A 20738-nucleotide genomic window follows, 5' to 3' on the forward strand; every position below is an offset into this window, starting at 1 on the left:
ATTTAGTAGGGATCCAGATTTTGCAGCTCTTTCAGGACATCAGCTGTTAGGATTTGGGTAAAGGAGAAGCTGGGGGGCTTGGGCCAGTTGCTGCGGGGGGTGCAGAGCTGTTGTCTGGGGCTGGGGTAGCCAGGTGGAAAGTGTGGCCAGCCGTAGAGTAATGCTCATTGAAATTCTAGATTATCGTGGATGTATCAGTGGTGACAGTGTTTGCTATCCTCAGTGCAGTGGGCAGCTGGGAAGAGGTGCTCTTATTCTCCATGGACTTTACAGTGTCCCAGAACTTTTTGGAATTAGTGCTGCAGGATGCAAATTTCTGTTTGAAAAAGCTAGCCTTTGTCACGCCTTGGTCTTAGTATTTTGTGTTTTCTTTATTTATTTGGTCAGGCCAGGGTGTGACATGGGTTTATTTTGTGGTGTGTTTTTGTATTGGGGTTTTAGTGGGTATTGGGATTGTGGCTGAGTAGGGTTGTCTCAGAAAGTCTATGGTTGCCTGAGGCGGTTCTTAATCAGAGGCAGGTGATTATCGTTGTCTCTGATTGGGAACCATATTTAGGCAGCCATATTCTTTGAGTGTTTCCTGGGTGATTGTTCCTGTCTCTGTGTTAGTTGTCACCAGATAGGCTGTATAGGTTTTCACATTCCGTTTGTTGTTTTTTGTATTGTTCGTGTTTTCATCGTAATAAACATGTATCGAACTAACCACGCTGCATTTTGGTTCGACTCTCCTTCTTCGACGGAAGAAGACCTTAACAGCCTTTGCTTTCCTGACTGACTGCGTGTATTGGTTCCTGACTTCCCTGAAAAGTTGCATGTCACGGGGACTATTCGAAGCTAGTGCAGTGCGCCACAGGATGTGTTTGTGCTGGTCGAGGGCAGTCAGGTCTGGAGTGAACCAAGGGCTGTATCTGTTCCTGGTTCTACATTTTTTGAAAGGGGCATGCTTATTTAAGATGGTGATGAAGGCACTTTTGAAGAATGACCAGGCATCCTCTACTGACGGGATGAGGTCAATGTCATTCCAGGATACCCCGTCCAGGTCGATTAGAAAGGCCTGTTCGCTGAAGTGTTTTAGGGAGTGTTTGACAGTGATGAGGGGTGGTCGTTTCACCGCTGACCCATTACGGACGCAGGCAATGAGGCAGTGATTGCTGAGATCTTGGTTGAAGACAGCAGAGGTGTATTTAGAGGCCAAGTTGGTCAGGATTATACCTAAGAGGGTGCCCATGGTTACGGATTTAGGGTTGTACCTGGTTGGTTCCTTGATAATTTGTGTGAGATTGAGGGCATCTAGCTTAGATTGTAGGGAGGAGGGGGTGTTAAGCATATCCCAGTCTAGGTCACCTAACAGTACTAACTCTGAAGATATATGGGGGGCAATCAATTCACATATGGTGTCCAGGGCACAGCTGGGGGCTGAGGTGGGTCTATAACAAGCTGCAACAGTGAGAGACTTATTTCTGGAGAGATGGATTTTTAAAAGTAGAAGCTCAAACTGTTTTGGCACAGACCTGGGTAGTAAGGACAAAACTCTGCAGGCTGTCTCTACAGTAGATTGCAACTCCACCCCCTTTAGCAGGGTTCTGTCTTGACGGAAAATGTTGTATTTGGGGATGGAAATTTCGGGAATTGTTGGTGGTCTTCCTAAGCCAGGATTCAGACACGGCTGGGACATCAGGGTTGGTGGAGTTTGCTAAAGAAGTGAATAGAGCAAACTTAGGGAGGAGTCTTCTGATGTTAACATCAATAACATAATATATTAATAACATGGTATCATAACAACCTCATATAATAACATTGTATATTAACAACCTCATATATAACATAATATATTAATAACATCATATATAACATCATATCATAATAACATAATATCATAATAACATCATATATAACATAATATATTAATAACATGGTATCATAATAACATCATATATTGTAAGGGTTTTCCTGTGGTGAAGGAGAAGCGGACCAAAATGCAGCGTGGTGGTTATTCATGTTCTTTAATAAAGGAACTAGACATGAAATAACTAACAAAACAATAAATGTGCAAAAATAAACAGACCTATCTGGTGCAAACACAGAGACAGGAACAATCACCCACAAACACACATCATAATAATTCTCAATCAGAGACAACTAATGACACCTGCCTCTGATTGAGAACCATACTAGGCCGAAACATAGAAATACCCAAATCCTAGAAACACAAACATAGACTGCCCACCCAGCTCACGCCCTGACCATACTAAATCAATACAAAACAAAGGAAATAAAGGTCAGAACGTGACATATATTAATAACATGGTATCATATTAACATGATATATTAATAACATCATATCATAATAACATGATATATTAATAACATGGTATCATGATAACATGATTATTCATGTGATAACATGATATATTAATAAAGGAACATGATATATTAATAACAGTATCATAATAACATGATATAAATAACATGGTATCATAAACATGATATATTAATAAATGGTATCATAATAACATGATATATTAATAACAGTATCATAATAACATGGTATCATAATAACATGGTATCATAATAACATGATATATTAATAACATGGTATCATAATAACATGATATATTAATAACATTGTATCATAATAACATGATATATTAATAACATGGTATCATAATAACATGATATATTAATAACATGGTATCATATTAACATGATATATTAATAACATGGTATCATAATAACATGATATATTAATAACATGGTATCATAATAACATGATATATTAATAACATGGTATCATAATAACATGATATGAAAACACAATGTATTAATAACATCATATCATAATAACATGATATATTAATAACATGATATATTAATAACATGGTATCATAATAACATGATATATTAATAACATGGTATCATGATAACATGATATATTAATAACATGGTATCATAATAACATGATATATTAATAACATGGTATCATAATAACATGATATATTAATAACATGGTATCATAATAACATGATATATTAATAACATGGTATCATAATAACATGGTATCATAATAACATGGTATCATAATAACATGATATATTAATAACATGGTATCATAATAACATGATATATTAATAACATTGTATCATAATAACATGATATATTAATAACATGGTATCATAATAACATGATATATTAATAACATGGTATCATATTAACATGATATATTAATAACATGGTATCATAATAACATGATATATTAATAACATGGTATCATAATAACATGATATATTAATAACATGGTATCATAATAACATGGTATCATAATAACATGGTATCATAATAACATGATATATTAATAACATGGTATCATAATAACATGATATATTAATAACATTGTATCATAATAACATGATATATTAATAACATGGTATCATAATAACATGATATATTAATAACATGGTATCATGATAACATGATATATTAATAACATGGTATCATAATAACATGATATATTAATAACATGGTATCATAATAACATGATATATTAATAACATGGTATCATAATAACATGATATATTAATAACATGGTATCATAATAACATGATATATTAATAACATGGTATCATAATAACATGATATATTAATAACATGGTATCATAATAACATGATATATTAATAACATGGTATCATAATAACATGATATATTAATAACATGGTATCATGATAACATGATATATTAATAACATGGTATCATAATAACATGATATATTAATAACATGGTATCATAATAACATGATATATTAATAACATGGTATCATAATAACATGATATATTAATAACATGGTATCATAATAACATGATATATTAATAACATGGTATCATATAACATGATATATTAATAACATGGTATCATAATAACATGATATATTAATAACATGGTATCATAATAACATGATATATTAATAACATGGTATCATATTAACATGATATATTAATAACATGGTATCATATTAACATGATATATTAATAACATGGTATCATGATAACATGATATATTAATAACATGGTATCATAATAACATGATATATTAATAACATGGTATCATAATAACATGATATATTAATAACATGGTATCATAATAACATGATATATTAATAACATGGTATCATATTAACATGATATATTAATAACATGGTATCATAATAACATGATATATTAATAACATGGTATCATAATATCATGATATATTAATAACATGGTATCATGATAACATGATATATTAATAACATGGTATCATAATAACATGATATATTAATAACATGGTATCATGATAACATGATATATTAATAACATGGTATCATAATAACATGATATATTAATAACATGGTATCATAATAACATGATATATTAATAACATGGTATCATAATAACATGATATATTAATAACATGGTATCATAATAACATGATATATTAATAACATGGTATCATAATAACATGATATATTAATAACATGGTATCATAATAACATGATATATTAATAACATCATATCATAATATGTGGATATTTCAAAGTCTGTGTATGAATGCTGAATAGGAATGCTGCAAGGCTGTCAATGAAATACAAATTAGCTATAATGTATTGGCTAAGAGCCAAACCTAGCTTCCATTTGTGATATAAACATTATAGAGCATATTGAAGTGATGTAGAAAATTCACTAGAAAAATGTAAATGACACTATATAGTTCTGTAGTCCAACATGAATTAGGCAAAGGTGACCTCAGCCAGTCAGCCAGACAGTTAACCAGTTAGACAGCCAACCAGTGATCCAGCCAGCCAGTCATCCAGCCAGCCAGTCAGCCAGTTAGACAGTCAGCCAGGCAGTCATCCAGCCAGTTAGACAGTCAGCCAGGCAGTAAGACATCTAGTCAGCCAGCCAGTCAGCCAGACAGTTAACCAGTTAGACAGCCAACCAGTGATCCAGCCAGCCAGTCATCCAGCCAGCCAGTCAGCCAGTTAGACAGTCAGCCAGGCAGTCATCCAGCCAGTTAGACAGTCAGCCAGGCAGTAAGACATCTAGTCAGCCAGCCAGTCAGCCAGACAGTTAACCAGTTAGACAGCCAACCAGTCATCCAGCCAGCCAGTCAGCCAGTTAGACAGTCAGCCAGGCAGTCATCCAGCCAGTTAGACAGTCAGCCAGGCAGTAAGACATCTAGTCAGCCAGCCAGTCAGCCAGACAGTTAACCAGTTAGACAGCCAACCAGTCATCCAGCCAGCCAGTCAGCCAGTTAGACAGTCAGCCAGGCAGTCATCCAGCCAGTTAGACAGTCAGCCAGGCAGTAAGACATCTAGTCAGCCAGCCAGTCAGCCAGATAGACAGCGAGCCAGCCAGCCAGTTAGTTCTGCCTGATAGTCAGCCAGCCAGCCATTAGGTTAGTCAGTCCCAGTAACATTGAGAGAGCCTCAACATCAGACACGCACGTCCGCACACACACACACGCACGCACGCACGCACGCACGCACGCACACACACACACACACACACACACACACACACACACACAGCTCTAACGCTGTACCTGTGGATGTGTGGCCTGTACTACAGCTTGACATGATTTTGTCAAATGCAGCATTACATTGTTTTAATGCTCTGGCACTGCACAGTGGTTCAGTTTGTCTGTGTAAACTAGCCCTTCCTGAGATGAATAACAGAGCAGGGTGTTATTACTAGAAAGAGGAGGAAGAGAAGGGGAGGAGGAGGAGAGTGCTGGGGAAGTGTCACAACCAGTCCAATAGGATCCTAGTCCTCTCCTTACCCCCTCTTTCTCAACCAGTCCAATAGGATCCTAGGCCTCTCCTTACCCCCTCTTTCTCAACCAGTCCAATAGGATCCTAGTCCTCTCCTTACCCCCTCTTTCTCAACCAGTCCAATCCTATCCTAGGCCTCTCCTTACCCCCTCTTTCTCAACCAGTCCAATAGGATCCTAGTCCTCTCATTACCCCCTCTTTCTCAACCAGTCCAATAGGATCCTAGTCCTCTCCTTACCCCCTCTTTCTCAACCAGTCCAATAGGATCCTAGTCCTCTCCTTACCCCCTCTTTCTCAACCAGTCCAATAGGATCCTAGTCCTCTCCTTACCCCCTCTTTCTCAACCAGTCCAATAGGATCCTAGTCCTCTCCTTACCCCCTCTTTCTCAACCAGTCCAATAGGATCCTAGGCCTCTCTTTACCCCCTCTTTCTCAATCAGTCCAATCGGATGCTAGTACTCTCCTTACCAGATAAATATATACAGTGTTTCCTCAGGAGTCAGGTGTGTTCTATACCTGCTCAGACCTGTTCTGTACTGGGACCTCTCTCTCTTCTCATAGCTGTGTTTGAACTTGATGGATGAAGTGTCCATTAAGTGTTGTTTTGCAGTCAGTAGGTGGTTTCCAAGATATTTGAATTGCTTTTCTACACGTAGTTAAAGAGGAGGGTGTGGTTGTTATTGTGGGGGGGGGTATCTCATCCCTTTTATAATGGGTTTAATAATATCTCTATATGTCTCTCTATCTCTCTACTCTCTCTCTCTCTCTCTCTCTCTCTCTCTCTTCTCTATATCTCTCCTCTCTGTCTCTATGTCTCTCTCTCCTCTATATCTCTACTCTCTGTCTCTCTCTCTCGCTCTCTTCTCTATATCTCTCCTCTCTGTCTCTATGTCTCTCTCTCTCTCCTCTATATCTCTACTCTCTGTCTCTCTCTCTTTCTCTCTCTCCTCTATATCTCTCCTCTATGTCTCTCTCTCTCTCTCTCTCCTTCTCTCTCTCTGTCTCTTTCACTCTCTCTCTCGTCTCTCTCCCGCTCACTCTCTCTCTCTCTCTCTCTCTCTCTCTCTCTCTCTCCTCCTCTATATCTCTACTCTCTGTCTCTCTCTCTTCCTCTCTCTCTCTGTCTCTCTGTCTCTCTCTCTTTCTCTCTCTTGCTCTCTTCTCTATATCCCTCCTCTCTGTCTCTCTCTCTCTCCCTCTCTATACTCTCTTTGTCTCTGTCTCTCGCTCTCCCTCTCTCTCTATACTCTCTTTCTCTCTGTCTCTCTCTCTCCCTCTCTCCCTATACTATCTTTGTCTCTGTCTCTCTCTATACTATCTTTGTCTCTGTCTCTCTCTATACTATCTTTGTCTCTGTCTCTCTCTCCCCCTCTCTCTCTCTCTCTCTCTCTCTCTCTCTCTCTCTCTGTGTCTCTCTCTGTCTCTCTGTCTCTCTCTCTCTCCCCCTCTCTCTCTCTCTCTGTCTTTCTCTCTCTCTCTCTGTCTCTCTCTCTCCTCTCTCTCTCCACTCTCCCCCCAGGTTGAATGGATCTCTTCCCAGCACCGTGGAGATTCGTAACAACTCTCTAATCTTCAAGGGGGCGGTGACCTACGAGCTAGCTGGAACATACGTGTGTGATGCCACCAATGGGATCGGGACTCGTACAGGTCTGGTGGAGGTTAACGTCACTGGTAGGTTACACACTGATACAAGCTTCTGCTTCTCTCTGCGCTGGGCTTTTCACAATGTGGTTCTGGGCTTTTCAGAATGTGTTTCTGTTTCTGGGCTTTTCAGAATGTGTTTCTGGGCTTTTCACAATGTGTTTCTGGGCTTTTCACAATGTGTTTCTGGGCTTTTCAGAATGTGTTTCTGGGCTTTTCACAATGTTTAATTGTTGGACTGCATGGTTAATGCTGAACTGAATCCTCTGGTTGGCTTCCTGGTTAGTTGTTGGACTGCATGGTTAATACTGAACTGATTCCTCTGGTTGGCTTCCTGGTTAGTTGTTGGACTGCATGGTTAATGCTGAACTGATTCCTCTGGTTGGCTTCCTGGTTAGTTGTTGGACTGCATGGTTAATACTGAACTGATTCCTCTGGTTGGCTTCCTGGTTAGTTGTTGGACTGGTTTAGGTAGATGCCTGTGGTTTCTGCAGGGCTCTTAAACATAAGGGAAGGTATTTTGCAATCAAAGCTCTCCCTCCCTCCTTGTAGTCACTCTACACACACGCACACACACACACACACACACACACACACACACACACACACACACACACATACACAGAGAGAGAGAGGTGCTCTAACGCACGTTGCTTTGCATGTTGACTCATGTAGTGTTTTAATCCTGTCTGCTTGGTGTGATCTAACAGCTGTAACCTTGACAGCATCCGTTCTTTCTCTTCTGCTGTGCCTTTATCTCACTCTAGTATGACTCAGGACAGAGGTGAAATAGAGGAATCAGTGATGTCTTCTGTCAGTGGATCATTAGACCATTGATAGTGGTTTCTAAAGAAGAGACAGAGCGAGAGACACAGAGAGACAGAGAGAGAGACACAGAGAGAGAGAGAAAGACAGAGAAGCAGAGAGAGAGAGAGACAGAGAGAGAGACAGAGAGAGAGAGAGATAGATAGAGAGAGAGAGACAGAGATGCAGAGAGAGAGAGACACAGAGAGAGAGAGAGAGAGACACAGAGAGAGAGAGAGACAGAGACGCAGAGAGAGACACAGCGAGAGACAGAGAGAGAGAGAGACAGAGAGAGAGAGAGAGAGAGAAAGAAAGAGAGACAGAGAGAGAGAGAGACAGAGAGAGAGAGAGAGACACAGAGAGAGAGAGAGAGACGCAGAGAGACACCGAGAGAGAGACACAGAGAGAGAGACACAGAGAGAGAGACACAGAGAGAGAGACAGAGATGCAGAGAGAGACACAGAGAGAGAGAGAGAGAGAGAGAAAGAAAGAGAGCGAGAGACACAGACAGAGAGAGAGAGAGACACACAGAGAGAGAGAGACACAGAGAAAGAGAGACAGAGACATGAATCTCTCTATAGGACAGGAAACAGTAGCACTCGTGTTGTACACTGAGTGACAAAACATGAAAGGCCACCTTCCTAATATTGAGTTACAACCTCCCCCCATTTTGTCCTCAGAACAGCCTCAATTCGTAGGGGCATGGACTCTACAAGTTGTCTAAAGTGTTCCACAGAGATGCTAGCCAGTGTTGACTCCAATGCTTCCCACAGTTGTGTCAAGATGGCTGGATGTCTTTTGGGTGGTGGATCATTCTTGATACACACACAAACCGGTGTGCATGTTGTCTTGCTCGTTCACCCTCGGATTGGCACACATACAACAATCCATGTCTCGATCATTTCAAGGCTTAAAAGTCCTTCTTTGTCCCGTCTCCTTGATGTAAGCTGATTGAAATGTATTTAATAAGGACATCATAGCTTTCACCTGGATTCACCTGGTCAGTCTATGGCATGGAAAGAACAGGTGTTCCTAATGGTATGTCCACTCAGTGTGTTTAAGCAATAAGGCACCCAGTTTATAATAATGGCACCCAGTTTATAATGGCAATAAGGCACCCAGTTTATAATGACACCCAGTTTATAATGGCAATAAGGCACCCAGTTTATAATGGCAATAAGGCACCCAGTTTATAATGGCACCCAGTTTATAATGGCAATAAGGCACCCAGTTTATAATGGCAATAAGGCACGCAGTTTATAATGGCACCCAGTTTATAATGGCAATAAGGCACGCAGTTTATAATGGCACCCAGTTTATAATGGCAATAAGGCACGCAGTTTATAATGGCACCCAGTTTATAATGGCAATAAGGCACCCAGTTTATAATGGCAATAAGGCACCCAGTTTATAATGGGTTTGTGTCTGTTAAATGACTCACTACTGTAGTTGCTCTGGATCAGAGAGTCTGTTAAATGACTCACTACTGTAGTGTCTCTGGATCAGAGAGTATGTTAAATGACTCACTGCTGTAGTGGCTCTGGATCAGAGAGTATGTTAAATGACTCACTTCTGTAGTGGCTCTGGATCAGAGAGTCTGCTAAATGACTCACTACTGTAGTGACTCTGGATCAGAGAGTCTGATAAATGACTCTCTCTGTTTCTCTCTCTGTCTCTCTCTCTCTCTCTGTTTCTCTCTCTCTCTGTGTATCTCTCTCCCTCTCTCTGTGTCTCTCTCCTCTCTGTCTCTCTCTCTCTCTCTCTCTCTCTCTCTCTGTTTCTCTCTCTCTCTCTCTCTGTCTCTATCTCTGTTTCTCTCTCTGTTTCTCTCTGTCTCTCTCTGTCTCTCTCTCTCTGTTTATCTCTCAATGCAATTCAAGGGGCTTTATTGGCATGGGAAACATGTGTATTATCTCTCTCTCTCTATCTCTGTCTCTCTCTCTATCTCTGTCTCTCTCTCTCTCCCCCTCTCTCTTTTCTCTCTCTCCCTCTTTCTCCATCACTCTTTCATTCTCTGTCTCTGTCTCTCTGTATCTCTCTCACTTTCTCTCACAGGGTTTGTTTGAAGAGAACAAAAAGAATGTGTAAATCGTGCCCATAAAATATCTTCAATATGAAACCCTTCCTTCCTTCCAACCCCCTGTACCACTTCAACAAGTCAGAGACAGCCTAGAATATCTAGAAAATACCATACAGCGTTTCAATCGGTGACGTCACTTGCTCTGAGACCTTGAAGTAGTAGTTCCCCTTTGCTCTGCAAGGTCCGCGGCTTTTGTGGAGCGATGGGTAACGATGCTTCGTGGGTGACTGTTGTTGATGTGTGCAGAGGGTCCCTGGTTGGTGCCCGGGTATGGGCGAGGGGACGGTCTAAAGTTATACTGTTATATTGTGTTGTTGATGTGTGCAGCGGGTCCCTGGTTGGCGCCCGGGTATGGGCGAGGGGACGGTCTAAAGTTATACTCCCGGGTATGGGTGAGGGGACGGTCTAAAGTTATACTCCCGGGTATGGGCGAGGGGACGGTCTAAAGTTATACTCCCGGGTATGGGCGAGGGGACGGTCTAAAGTTATACTCCCGGGTATGGGCGAGGGGACGGTCTAAAGTTATACTCCCGGGTATGGGCGAGGGGACGGTCTAAAGTTATACTCCCGGGTATGGGCGAGGGGACGGTCTAAAGTTATACTCTGAAGGGAATATGGTGACATTTCATTTGCCCTGTGGCATTATGAATCGCAAACAATTAATAAGTAGATTATTTTCTACAATGTTATATATTTTATATCATTAAAGAGATTCTCCACTACTCTTGTATACTTTGTGTACTTAGTTCTGAAAGTAGCTCTCACGAGCCAAAAGTGGTCCCCGAAACTGCAGATCATGTTTTATATCTTTAGTCTGTTCCTATTTAGATGTTACTAGTTCTAGGTGACAGGAAGCAGTCCTCTGGGGAAAGAGTTCTAAGTGCCAGGAAACTGTCCTCTGGGGAAAGAGTTCTAAGTGACAGGAAGCAGTCTTCTGGGGAAATAGTTCTAAGTGACAGGAAGCAGTCCTCTGGGGAAAGAGTTCTAAGTGACAGGAAACAGTCCTCTGGGGAAAGAGTTCTAAGTGACAGGAAGCAGTCCTCTGGGGAAAGAGTTCTAAGTGACAGGAAACAGTCCTCTGGGGAAATAGTTCTAAGTGACAGGAAGCCGTCCTCTGGGGAAAGAGTTCTAAGTGACAGGAAGCAGTCTTCTGGTGAAATAGTTCTAAGTGACAGGAAGCAGTCCTCTGGGGAAAGAGTTCTAAGTGACAGGAAACAGTCCTCTGGGGAAAGAGTTCTAAGTGACAGGAAGCAGTCCTCTGGGGAAAGAGTTCTAAGTGACAGGAAGCAGTCCTCTGGGGAAATAGTTCTAAGTGACAGGAAGTAGTCCTCTTGGGAAAGAGTTCTAAGTGACGGGAAGCAGTCCTCTGGGGAAAGAGTTCTAAGTGACAGGAAGCAGTCCTCTGGGGAAAGAGTTCTAAGTGACAGGAAACAGTCCTCTGGGGAAAGAGTTCTAAGTGACAGGAAGCAGTCCTCTGGGGAAAGAGTTCTAAGTGACAGGAAGCAGTCCTCTGGGGAAATAGTTCTAAGTGACAGGAAGCAGTCCTCTGGGGAAAGAGTTCTAAGTGACAGGAAACAGTCCTCTGGGGAAAGAGTTCTAAGTGACAGGAAGCAGTCCTCTGGGGAAAGAGTTCTAAGTGACAGGAAGCAGTCCTCTGGGGAAGGAATTTGCAATGAAACGTGTCATCTTTTAGTATGAAACAGTGTTGAATGGAATCAAGTTGACATGCTGAACCATCTTTCAGCATTCTAACATAAAACTTAACATGACATTGTGGGGGACCTCGGTTCCCATAGCAACAACGGTGCCATGTTATACAGAAAGAAGGTAGTGTATCTGCCTTTTGGAATGGCGCCCTATTTCCTATATAGGCCCACATAGGGCTCTGGTCCAAAGTAGTGCTTTACATAGGGCTCTGGTCCAAAGTAGTGCTTTACATAGGGCTCTGGTCCAAAGTAGTGCTCTACATAGAGCTCTGGTCCAAAGTAGTGCTTTTACATAGGGCTCTGGTCCAAAGTAGTGCACTACATAGGGCTCTGGTCCAAAATAGTGCTTTACACAGGGCTCCGGTCCAAAGTAGTGCTTTTACATAGGGCTCTGGTCCGAAGTAGTGCACTACATAGGGCTCTGGTCCAAAGTAGTGCTTTACACAGGGCTCTGGTCCAAAGTAGTGCTTTACATAGGGCTCTGGTCCAAAGTAGTGCTTTACATAGGGCTCTGGTCCAAAATAGTGCTTTACACAGGGCTCTGGTCCAAAGTAGTGCTTTTACATAGGGCTCTGGTCCAAAGTAGTGCTTTACACAGGGCTCTGGTCCAAAGTAGTGCTTTTACATAGGGCTCTGGTCCAAAGTAGTGCATTACATAGGGCTCTGGTCCAAAGTAGTGCTTTACACAGGGCTCTGGTCCAAAGTAGTGCTTTACATAGGGCTCTGATCCAAAGTAGTGCACTACATAGGGCTCTGGTCCAAAGTAGTGCTTTACATAGGGCTCTGGTCCAAAGTAGTGCTCTACATAGGGCTCTGGTCCAAATTAGTGCTTTACATAGGGCTCTGGTCCAAAGTAGTGCACTTACATTACATAGGGCTCTGGTCCAAAGTAGTGCTCTACATAGGGCTCTGGTCCAAAGTAGTGCTTTACATAGGGCTCTGGTCCAAAGTAGTGCTCTACATAGGGTTCTGGTCCAAAGTAGTGCTTTACATAGGGCTCTGGTCCAAAATAGTTCACTACATAGGGCTCTGGTCGAAAGTAGTGCTCTACATAGGGCTCTGGTCCAAAATAGTTCACTACATAGGGCTCTGGTCCAAAGTAGTGCACTACATAGGGATCTGGTCAAAAGTAGTGCACTACATAGGGTTCTGGAGCAATTTTGGGATCCAGATTTTATCTTCATAAGAGGCTGGTGGGAGGTGTTATAAGAGGACAGTAGATTGAGAGGAGGCTGGTGGGAGGTGTTATAGGAGGACAGTAGATGAAGAGGAGGCTGGTGGCAGGTGTTATAAGAGGACAGTAGATTGAGAGGAGGCTGGTGGGAGGTTTTATAGGAGGACAGTAGATGAAGAGGAGGCTGGTGGGAGGTGTTATTGGAGGACAGTAGATGAAGAGGAGGCTGGTGGGAGGTGTTATTGGAGGACAGTAGATGAAGAGGAGGCTGGTGGGAGGTGCTATAGGAGGACAGTAGATGAAGAGGAGGCTGGTGGGAGGTGTTATTGGAGGACAGTAGATGAAGAGGAGGCTGGTGGGAGGTGCTATAGGAGGACAGTAGATGAAGAGGAGGCTGGTGGGAGGTGTTATAGGAGGACAGTAGATGGAGAGGAGGCTGGTGGGAGGTGCTATAAGAGGACAGTAGATGAAGAGGAGGCTGGTGGGAGGTGTTATAGGAGGACAGTAGATGAAGAGGAGGCTGGTGGGAGGTGTTATAAGAGGACAGTAGATGAAGAGGAGGCTGGTGGGAGGTGTTATAAGAGGACAGTAGATGAAGAGGAGGCTGGTGGGAGGTGCTATAAGAGGATGTCTTCATTGGAATTAACGGAACGGAGTCAAACATGTGGTTCCATTTATTCCATTCCATCCTTTACAATGAGCCTGTCATCCTATAGCTCCTCCCACCAGTCTCCACTGATAGGAAGCAGTTTGGCTAAGTGTCTTCTCTTCTCAAAGTCTCCCCTCAGACTTCGCTGATGCTGTGAAACACAACCGCATCCTGACTTGCAGCGAGGGGAGATTGTCAGCATAAATCCTTTGACTATTATTTAATAGAAATAAGCCTGCAACACCTGTAGGACAGAGAGAGAGAACAGAGAGAGAGACAGAGATTAGAGAGAGACAGAGATTAGAGAACAGAGAGAGAGACAGAGATTAGAGAGAGACAGAGATTAGAGAGAGAGAGAGAAAGAGAGAGTGAGGGGAGAACAGAGAGAGAGAGGAGATAGAGAGAGACAGAGAGAGAGAGGGGAGAACAGAGAGTGAGGGGAGAACAGAGAGAGAGGAGAGAGGAGATAGAGAGCGACAGAGAGGGGGAGAACAGAGAGAGAGAGGAGAGAGGAGAGAGAGAGGAGATAGAGAGAGAGAGGGGAGAACAGAGAGAGAGAACAGAGAGAGACAGAGAGAGAGTGAGGGGAGAACAGAGAGAGAGAACAGAGAGAGTGAGGGAGAACAGAGAGAGAGGAGATAGAGAGAGAGAGAACAGAGAGGAGATAGAGAGAGAGAGGGGAGAACAGAGAGAGACAGAGAGAGAGAACAGAGAGAGTGAGGGGAGAACAGAGAGAGAGGAGATAGAGAGAGACAGAGAGAGAGATAGGAGAGAGGAGACAGAGAGAGAGGGGAGAACAGAGAGAGAGACCAGAGAACAGAGAGAGACAGAGAGAGAGTGAGGGGAGAACAGAGAGAGAGAGGGGAGAAGAGGGAGAAGAGAGAGAGAGAGAGGGGGAGAACAGAGAAAGAGAGGAGAGAGAGAACAGAGGGAGGAGAGAGAGAAGGGCTTTGAGGGGGCTCCTATGGTAGGTACACCTATAGCTCATCTCTTGGCAGTAGTACTGTAGACTACTTTATCACTGACCTCAACCCAGAGTCTCTCAGAGCGTTTACAGTGACACCTCTTTCAGATCACAGCAAAATCACAGTCTTCTTGAACAGAGCAATACTCAATTATGAGGCATCAATGCCTTTAACATCATCCTGAGCTCTATCATATTCCCTGGTATCTGGAACCAAGGGCTGACCACCCCAATAACTACCGTGGGATGAGTCAACAGAAACCTTGGGGAAATCCTCTGCATTATCCTTTACAGCAGACTTGTACATTTCCTCAGTGAAAACAATGTACTAATCAAATGTCAAATTGGCTTTATTCCAAATTACCGTACGACAGACCACGTTTTCACCCTGCACACCTTACTTGACATACAAACAAACCAAAACAAAGGCAAAGTCTTCTCATGCTCATGTTCATTACATTTTTTATTTGACTCAATTTGTCATGAAGGTCTGCTATACAAATTGATAGAAAGTGGTGTTGTGGGAAAAACACAAGACATTATGAAATCTGTGTACACAAACAACAAGTGTGCAGTTAAAATTGGCAAAAACACACATTTATTTCCACAGAGCCATGGGGTGAGACAGGGATGCAGCTTGAGCCCCACCCTCTTCAACATAAACATCAATGAATTGGCGCGGGCACTAGAACAGTCTGCAGCACCCGGCCTCACCCTACTAGAATCCGAAGTCAAATGTCTACTGTTTGCTGATGATCTGGTGCTTCTGTCACCAACCAAGGAGGGCCTACAGTAGCACCTAGATCTTCTGCCAGACCTGGGCCCTGACAGTAAATCTCAGTAAGACAAAAATTATTGTCTTACAAAAAAGGTCCAGTTCCCAGGACCACAAACACAAATTCCATCTAGACACCGTTGCCCTAGTGCACAAAGGAAACTATACATATATCTGCCTAAACATCAGCACCACAGGTAAGAGAGAGCAGAAAGCAGAGAGATTAGGCACATTCCAGCTAATTATCAAAATCCAATTCCAGGGGGTAGCAGCGGTTTTAGGGGGTAGATGAGGGGTGGTAGCAGCTGTTTCAGGGGGTAGATGAGGGGTGGTAGCAGCTGTTTCATGGGGGGTAGATGAGGGGGTGGTAGCAGCTGTTTCATGGGGGGTAGGTAAGGGGTGGTAGCAGCTCTTTCAGATGAGGGGGTGGTAGCAGCTAGCAGCTGTTTCAGGGGGTAGATGAGGGGTGGTAGCAGCTGTTTCAGGGGGTAGGTGGGGTGGTAGCAGCTGTTTCAGGGGGTGGGTGAGGGGGTGGTAGCAGCTGTTTCAGGGAGGTGAGGTGAGGGGGTGGTAGCAGCGGTTTTAGGGGGGTAGGTGAGGGGTGGTAGCAGCTGTTTCTAGCAGCGGTTTTAGGGGGTAGATTTAGCAGTGGTTTTAGGGGGTAGATGAGGGGGGTAGCGGTTTTAGGGGTAGATGGGGTGGTAGCAGCTGTTTTTAGATGAGGGGCTGGGGGGTAGATGAGGGTGGTGCAGCGGTTTTAGGGGGTAGATGAGGGGTGGTAGCAGCTGTTTTAGGGGGGTAGATGAGGGGTGGTAGCAGCGGTTTTAGGGGGTAGATGAGGGGGTGGTAGCAGCGGTTTTAGGGGGTAGATGAGGGGGTGGTAGCAGCGGTTTTAGGGGGTAGGTGGGGGTGGTAGCAGCGGTTTTAGGGGGGTAGATGAGGGGTGGTAGCAGCGGTTTAGGGGGTAGATGAGGGGGTGGTAGCAGCGGTTTTAGGGGGGGTAGATGAGGGGGTGGTAGCAGCGGTTTTAGGGGCCACAGAGCAGCATAGCTGTCCCCTTTCTAGAACAGGGCCACAGAGCATCATAGCTGTCCCCTTTCTAGAACAGGGCCACAGAGCAGCATAGCTGTCCCCTTTCTAGAACAGGGCCACAGAGCATCATAGCTGTCCCCTTTCTAGAACAGGGCTACAGAGCAGCATTGCTGTCCCCTTTCTAGAACAGGGCCACAGAGCATCATAGCTGTCCCCTTTCTAGAACAGGGCCACAGAGCATCATAGCTGTCCCCTTTCTAGAACAGGGCCACAGAGCAGCATAGCTGTCCCCTTTCTAGAACAGGGCCACAGAGCAGCATAGCTGTCCCCTTTCTAGAACAGGACCACAGAGCAGCATAGCTGTCCCCTTTCTAGAACAGGGCCACAGAGCATCATAGCTGTCCCCTTTCTAGAACAGGGCCACAGAGCAGCATAGCTGTCCCCTTTCTAGAACAGGGCCACAGAGCATCATAGCTGTCCCCTTTCTAGAACAGGGCCACAGAGCATCATAGCTGTCCCCTTTCTAGAACAGGGCCACAGAGCAGCATAGCTGTCCCCTTTCTAGAACAGGGCCACAGAGCATCATAGCTGTCCCCTTTCTAGAACAGGGCCACAGAGCAGCATAGCTGTCCCCTTTCTAGAACAGGGCCACAGAGCATCATAGCTGTCCCCTTTCTAGAACAGGGCCACAGAGCATCATAGCTGTCCCCTTTCTAGAACAGGGCCACAGAGCAGCATAGCTGTCCCCTTTCTAGAACAGGGCCACAGAGCAGCATAGCTGTCCCCTTTCTAGAACAGGACCACAGAGCAGCATAGCTGTCCCCTTTCTAGAACAGGGCCACAGAGCAGCATAGCTGTCCCCTTTCTAGAACAGGACCACAGAGCAGCATAGCTGTCCCCTTTCTAGAACAGGGCCACAGAGCATCATAGCTGTCCCCTTTCTAGAACAGGGCCACAGAGCAGCATAGCTGTCCCCTTTCTAGAACAGGGCCACAGAGCAGCATAGCTGTCCCCTTTCTAGAACAGGGCCACAGAGCATCATAGCTGTCCCCTTTCTAGAACAGGGCCACAGAGCAGCATAGCTGTCCCCTTTCTAGAACAGGGGAGCATCATAGCTGTCCCCTTTCTAGAACAGGGCCACAGAGCATCATAGCTGTCCCCTTTCTAGAACAGGGCCACAGAGCAGCATAGCTGTCCCCTTTCTAGAACAGGGCCACAGAGCAGCATAGCTGTCCCCTTTCTAGAACAGGGCCACAGAGCAGCATAGCTGTCCCCTTTCTAGAACAGTATATTTGACCTCTCAGCTTCCCTACCAAATCCCAAAATGTCAAGCAGACAATCTAAGAAAATTAACAACAATAACAAATGGTTTGATGAAGAATTCAAAAACCTAAGAAAAAAATGGAGAAACCGATCCAACCAAAAACACAGAGACCCAGAAAACCTGAGCCTTTACTATGGTGAATCACTAAAACAATACAGAAATACACTACAGACAAGCTGAACCTTCACTATGGTGAATCACTAAAACAATACAGAAATACACTACAGACAAGCTGAACCTTCACTATGGTGAATCACTAAAACAATACAGAAATACACTAAGGAAAAAGAAGGAACAGCACGTCAGAAATCAACTCAATGTAATTGAAGAATTAATAGAATTGAACCAACTCTGGGAAAATTGAAAAACACTAAACAAACAACAACATGAATAGTTATCTATCCAAAATGGTGATGTATGAGTAAACCACTTCTCCAGTCTTTTTGGCTCTATAACAAAGAAAAAACAGCAAAAACATGTACATGATCAAATACAAATCTTAGAATCAACTATTAAAGACGACCAGAACACACTGGATTCTCCAATTACCTTGAATGAACTAATGGACAAAATATCAATCCTCCAACCCAAAAAGCCCTGCGGTGTTGATGGTATCCTACATGAAATGATAACATATGCAAACCACACATTTTAATTGGCTAAAATTAAACTATTTGAAATCATCCTCAGCTCTGGCATCTTGGAACCAGAGGGACGGATCATCCCAATCCACAAGAGTGGAGATTTGACCTCAATCTACCGGGGGAAATGCATCCTCAGCAACCTTAAGAAAATCTTTTGCATTATCATTAACATTTCTTCAGTGAAAAAACCCCATCATTGAGCAAAAACAACATAAATCCATGTAGAAAAACAAGAAGTGTGCAGTTAACATTCACAAATTCACAATGTCTTTCCCCTGGGTCATGGGGTGAGATGGGTATGCAGCTTGACCTCTTCAACATACTCTACCGTTCAAAAGTTTGGTGTCACTTAGAAATGTCCTTGTTTTTGAAAAAATAGCAGCACATTTGTTGTCCATTATAATAACATCAAATTGATCAGACATACAGTGTAGACATTGGTAATGTTGTAAATGACTGGTGTTGCTGGAAACGGCAGATTTTTTTTATGGAATATCTACCTACCTAGGTGTACAGAGGCCCATTATCAGCAACCATCACTCCTGTGTTCCAATGGAATATCTACCTACCTAGGTGTACAGAGGCCCATTATCAGCAACCATCACTCCTGTGTTCCAATGGAATATCTACCTACCTAGGTGTACAGAGGCCCATTATCAGCAACCATCACTCCTGTGTTCCAATGGAATATCTACCTACCTAGGTGTACAGAGGCCCATTATCAGCAACCATCACTCCTGTGTTCCAATGGAATATCTACCTACCTAGGTGTACAGAGGCCCATTATCAGCAACCATCACTCCTGTGTTCCAATGGAATATCTACCTACCTAGGTGTACAGAGGCCCATTATCAGCAACCATCACTCCTGTGTTCCAATGGAATATCTACCTACCTAGGTGTACAGAGGCCCATTATGAGCAACCATCACTCCTGTGTTCTAATGGAATATCTACCTACCTAGGTGTACAGAGGCCCATTATCAGCAACCATCACTCCTGTGTTCCAATGGAATATCTACCTACCTAGGTGTACAGAGGCCCATTATCAGCAACCATCACTCCTGTGTTCCAATGGAATATCTACCTACCTAGGTGTACAGAGGCCCATTATCAGCAACCATCACTCCTGTGTTCCAATGGAATATCTACCTACCTAGGTGTACAGAGGCCCATTATCAGCAACCATCACTCCTGTGTTCCAATGGAATATCTACCTACCTAGGTGTACAGAGGCCCATTATCAGCAACCATCACTCCTGTGTTCCAATGGAATATCTACCTACCTAGGTGTACAGAGGCCCATTATGAGCAACCATCACTCCTGTGTTCCAATGGAATATCTACCTACCTAGGTGTACAGAGGCCCATTATCAGCAACCATCACTCCTGTGTTAGCTAATCCACATGTATTATTTTAAAAGGCTGATTGATCATTAGAAAACCATTTTGCAATTATGTTAGCAGAGTAAAAACTGTGGTTCTGATTAAAGAAGCAATAAAAATGGCCTTTAGAATAGTTGAGTATCTGGAGCATCAGCATTTGTGGGTTTGTTTACAGGCTCCAAATGGCCAGAAACAAAGACCTTTCTTCTGAAACTCATCAGTCTATTCTTGTTCTGAGAAATGAAGGCTATTCCATGTGAGAAATTGTCAAGAAACTGAAGATCTCGTACAACGCTGTGTACTACTCCCTTCACTGAACTCTGGCTCTCTGTCTCGAACCAGAATAGAAAGAGGATTGGGAGGCCCCGGTGCACAACTGAGCAAGAGGAAAAGTACATTAGAGTGTCTAGTTTGAGAAACAAGACGCCTCACAAGTCCTCAACTGTCAGCTTCATTAAATAGTACCTGCAAAACACCAGTCCTCAACTGTCAGCTTCATTAAATAGTACCTGCAAAACACCAGTCCTCAACTGTCAGCTTCATTAAATAGTACCTGCAAAACACCAGTCCTCAACTGGCAGCTTCATTAAATAGTACCTGCAAAACACCAGTCCTCAACTGTCAGCTTCATTAAATAGTACCTGCAAAACACCAGTCCTCAACTGGCAGCTTCATCAAATAGTACCCGCAAAACACCAGTCCTCAACTGTCAGCTTCATTAAATAGTACCCGCAAAACACCAGTCCTCAACTGTCAG

At 43.3% G+C, this 20738-nt stretch overlaps 1 protein-coding gene across 1 annotated transcript in view; it reads left to right on the forward strand.

The window, feature by feature from the left end:
• Window positions 1–20738, forward strand: part of nectin1b (nectin cell adhesion molecule 1b) — an 87642-nt gene that overhangs the window by 23018 nt on the left and 43886 nt on the right. The window contains exon 4 of the mRNA XM_065000649.1: window positions 7324–7475. Coding sequence (XP_064856721.1) covers window positions 7324–7475 — 152 coding nt within the window. The remainder of the gene's footprint in view (window positions 1–7323; window positions 7476–20738) is intronic.

Source organism: Oncorhynchus nerka, linkage group LG14 (genome assembly GCF_034236695.1).
Source record: "Oncorhynchus nerka isolate Pitt River linkage group LG14, Oner_Uvic_2.0, whole genome shotgun sequence".
NCBI classification, from domain to species: Eukaryota; Metazoa; Chordata; class Actinopteri; order Salmoniformes; family Salmonidae; genus Oncorhynchus; species Oncorhynchus nerka.